The sequence below is a fragment of the Echinops telfairi genome, unplaced genomic scaffold (assembly GCF_000313985.2).
Source record: "Echinops telfairi isolate 266 unplaced genomic scaffold, ASM31398v2 ScPeMD7_10;HRSCAF=50, whole genome shotgun sequence".
Lineage (NCBI taxonomy): Eukaryota > Metazoa > Chordata > Mammalia > Afrosoricida > Tenrecidae > Echinops > Echinops telfairi.
This window is the reverse complement of record NW_022103907.1, coordinates 1,477,459-1,478,818: the sequence shown is the minus strand read 5'-3', so window position 1 is coordinate 1,478,818 and position 1,360 is coordinate 1,477,459. Positions and strand designations below refer to the sequence as shown.

The following is a 1,360-nucleotide window of genomic DNA, read 5'->3' as shown; positions in this document are numbered from 1 at the left end:
TCTGAATGAACTCGATGGGAGTGGGTTTGCTTTGGTTTTTGAAGCTGTGTGGTAGGTAGGCACCTGGACTCTGATTTTATCATTATTTTAAACTGTACCTACGTGAAATGGGTTTCTGTAAAAGGATGAAGAGGTGGTTGCTTTTATGCAATGTGTCACAACTTTAAAACAGGAGGGCAGTAGGACCCTGAAATGTGACCCTTTGAAAACACACACCTTAGAGGCATTTTCAGAGCATGTCTGCCAGCCCGGCTTGCCCTGAACTTGGTCACAGAGGGTGTGTTGGAATGAGGCCGAGCTGGGCGCTGGGCCAGGCTGCCCCACTGGGAGCTCACCTGTTTCTGAAAAGGGAGGTTGGCACACAGGAATAGGTGCTGCCCAGGCTCCAGATTCTAGAGAACGCCCTGACATTTTGTCCAGGGACTTGGGCAAGCAGGGGTGGGGGTGGGGCCTCAGGGGAAAGCCTGGGGAACTCATTCTTGTGCCCATCCGTCTCAGGCAGGTAATGGAGCTGGGTCCAAGCCTGGGGATGTCCTGGATGTCTTGACTCAATACAGAGGCCTGTCTTGGAGGTGAGTGAGGGTGTGGCAAGGTCCCAGAGTTCTCTTGTGTTAGGCTGGGATGTCTAGAGAAACCAAATCAGTTACAGTCAGAAGAAAGAACTTTAGCTACAGAAAGCATCCCAGGCCTTTGTAACTCAAGCCAATAGGTTCAGTGGTAGCGAGGGTCTTCTTCAGACTCACTCTGTCAAAGGCCAGTGGTGCAGAAAAAGAGACGATGGGAAGAAGGGTGTTGAAGGGTGCGAGTTGCGAAGACCCAGGGCCAGTGGGAACTTGGCAAGGGGCCACCGTGCAGAGACTAGCTCCAGGGTCCGTGGCTTCCCTGGCTGCCCCTGCCCAGCAAGGATGAAGGTGAAGGGACAGAACAAGCCATGATTTCTCACCATCTTTCTTATAAGAAAGGCCACGCCCCAAGGAGGCAGCACAAGCTGCGGCCTGATGGATAGGTTGGACCCCACCACTACACGTCACACCGCTTCAAGTTGACTTAAGGTCTGACTGCCACAGTTCCCGACATGACGGAGCAGGAACGAACCACCAAATTATTGTTTTCTATATCAAAGTCCTAGGTTTCATTTGAAGAGGATATATGTCAGCATCCCCCAAAACACTGCCTTCTAAAAACGAGAGCTGAGGCTGAGTAAGAGGAGCCGGGGGGAGAAATTGCATAAGCCCTCAAGGTGCCAAATGGTGTCTCACTTCCCCACCTCCCTCTGTGATGGGGAAGCACTGAGAGAGGCAGTGGTCTGCGTGCTGGATAGAGGCTGGACGGTGGGAGCAGAGTAGAGTCTGAACCCCAG

At 52.4% G+C, this 1,360-nt stretch overlaps 1 protein-coding gene across 1 annotated transcript in view; it reads left to right on the top strand.

Moving 5' to 3' along the window:
* LOC101655063 (phospholipase B1, membrane-associated-like) overlaps positions 1-1,360 on the top strand; it is a 170,554-nt gene that overhangs the window by 96,546 nt on the left and 72,648 nt on the right. The window contains exon 10 of the mRNA XM_013006835.2: positions 499-572. Coding sequence (XP_012862289.2) covers positions 499-572 — 74 coding nt within the window. The remainder of the gene's footprint in view (positions 1-498; positions 573-1,360) is intronic.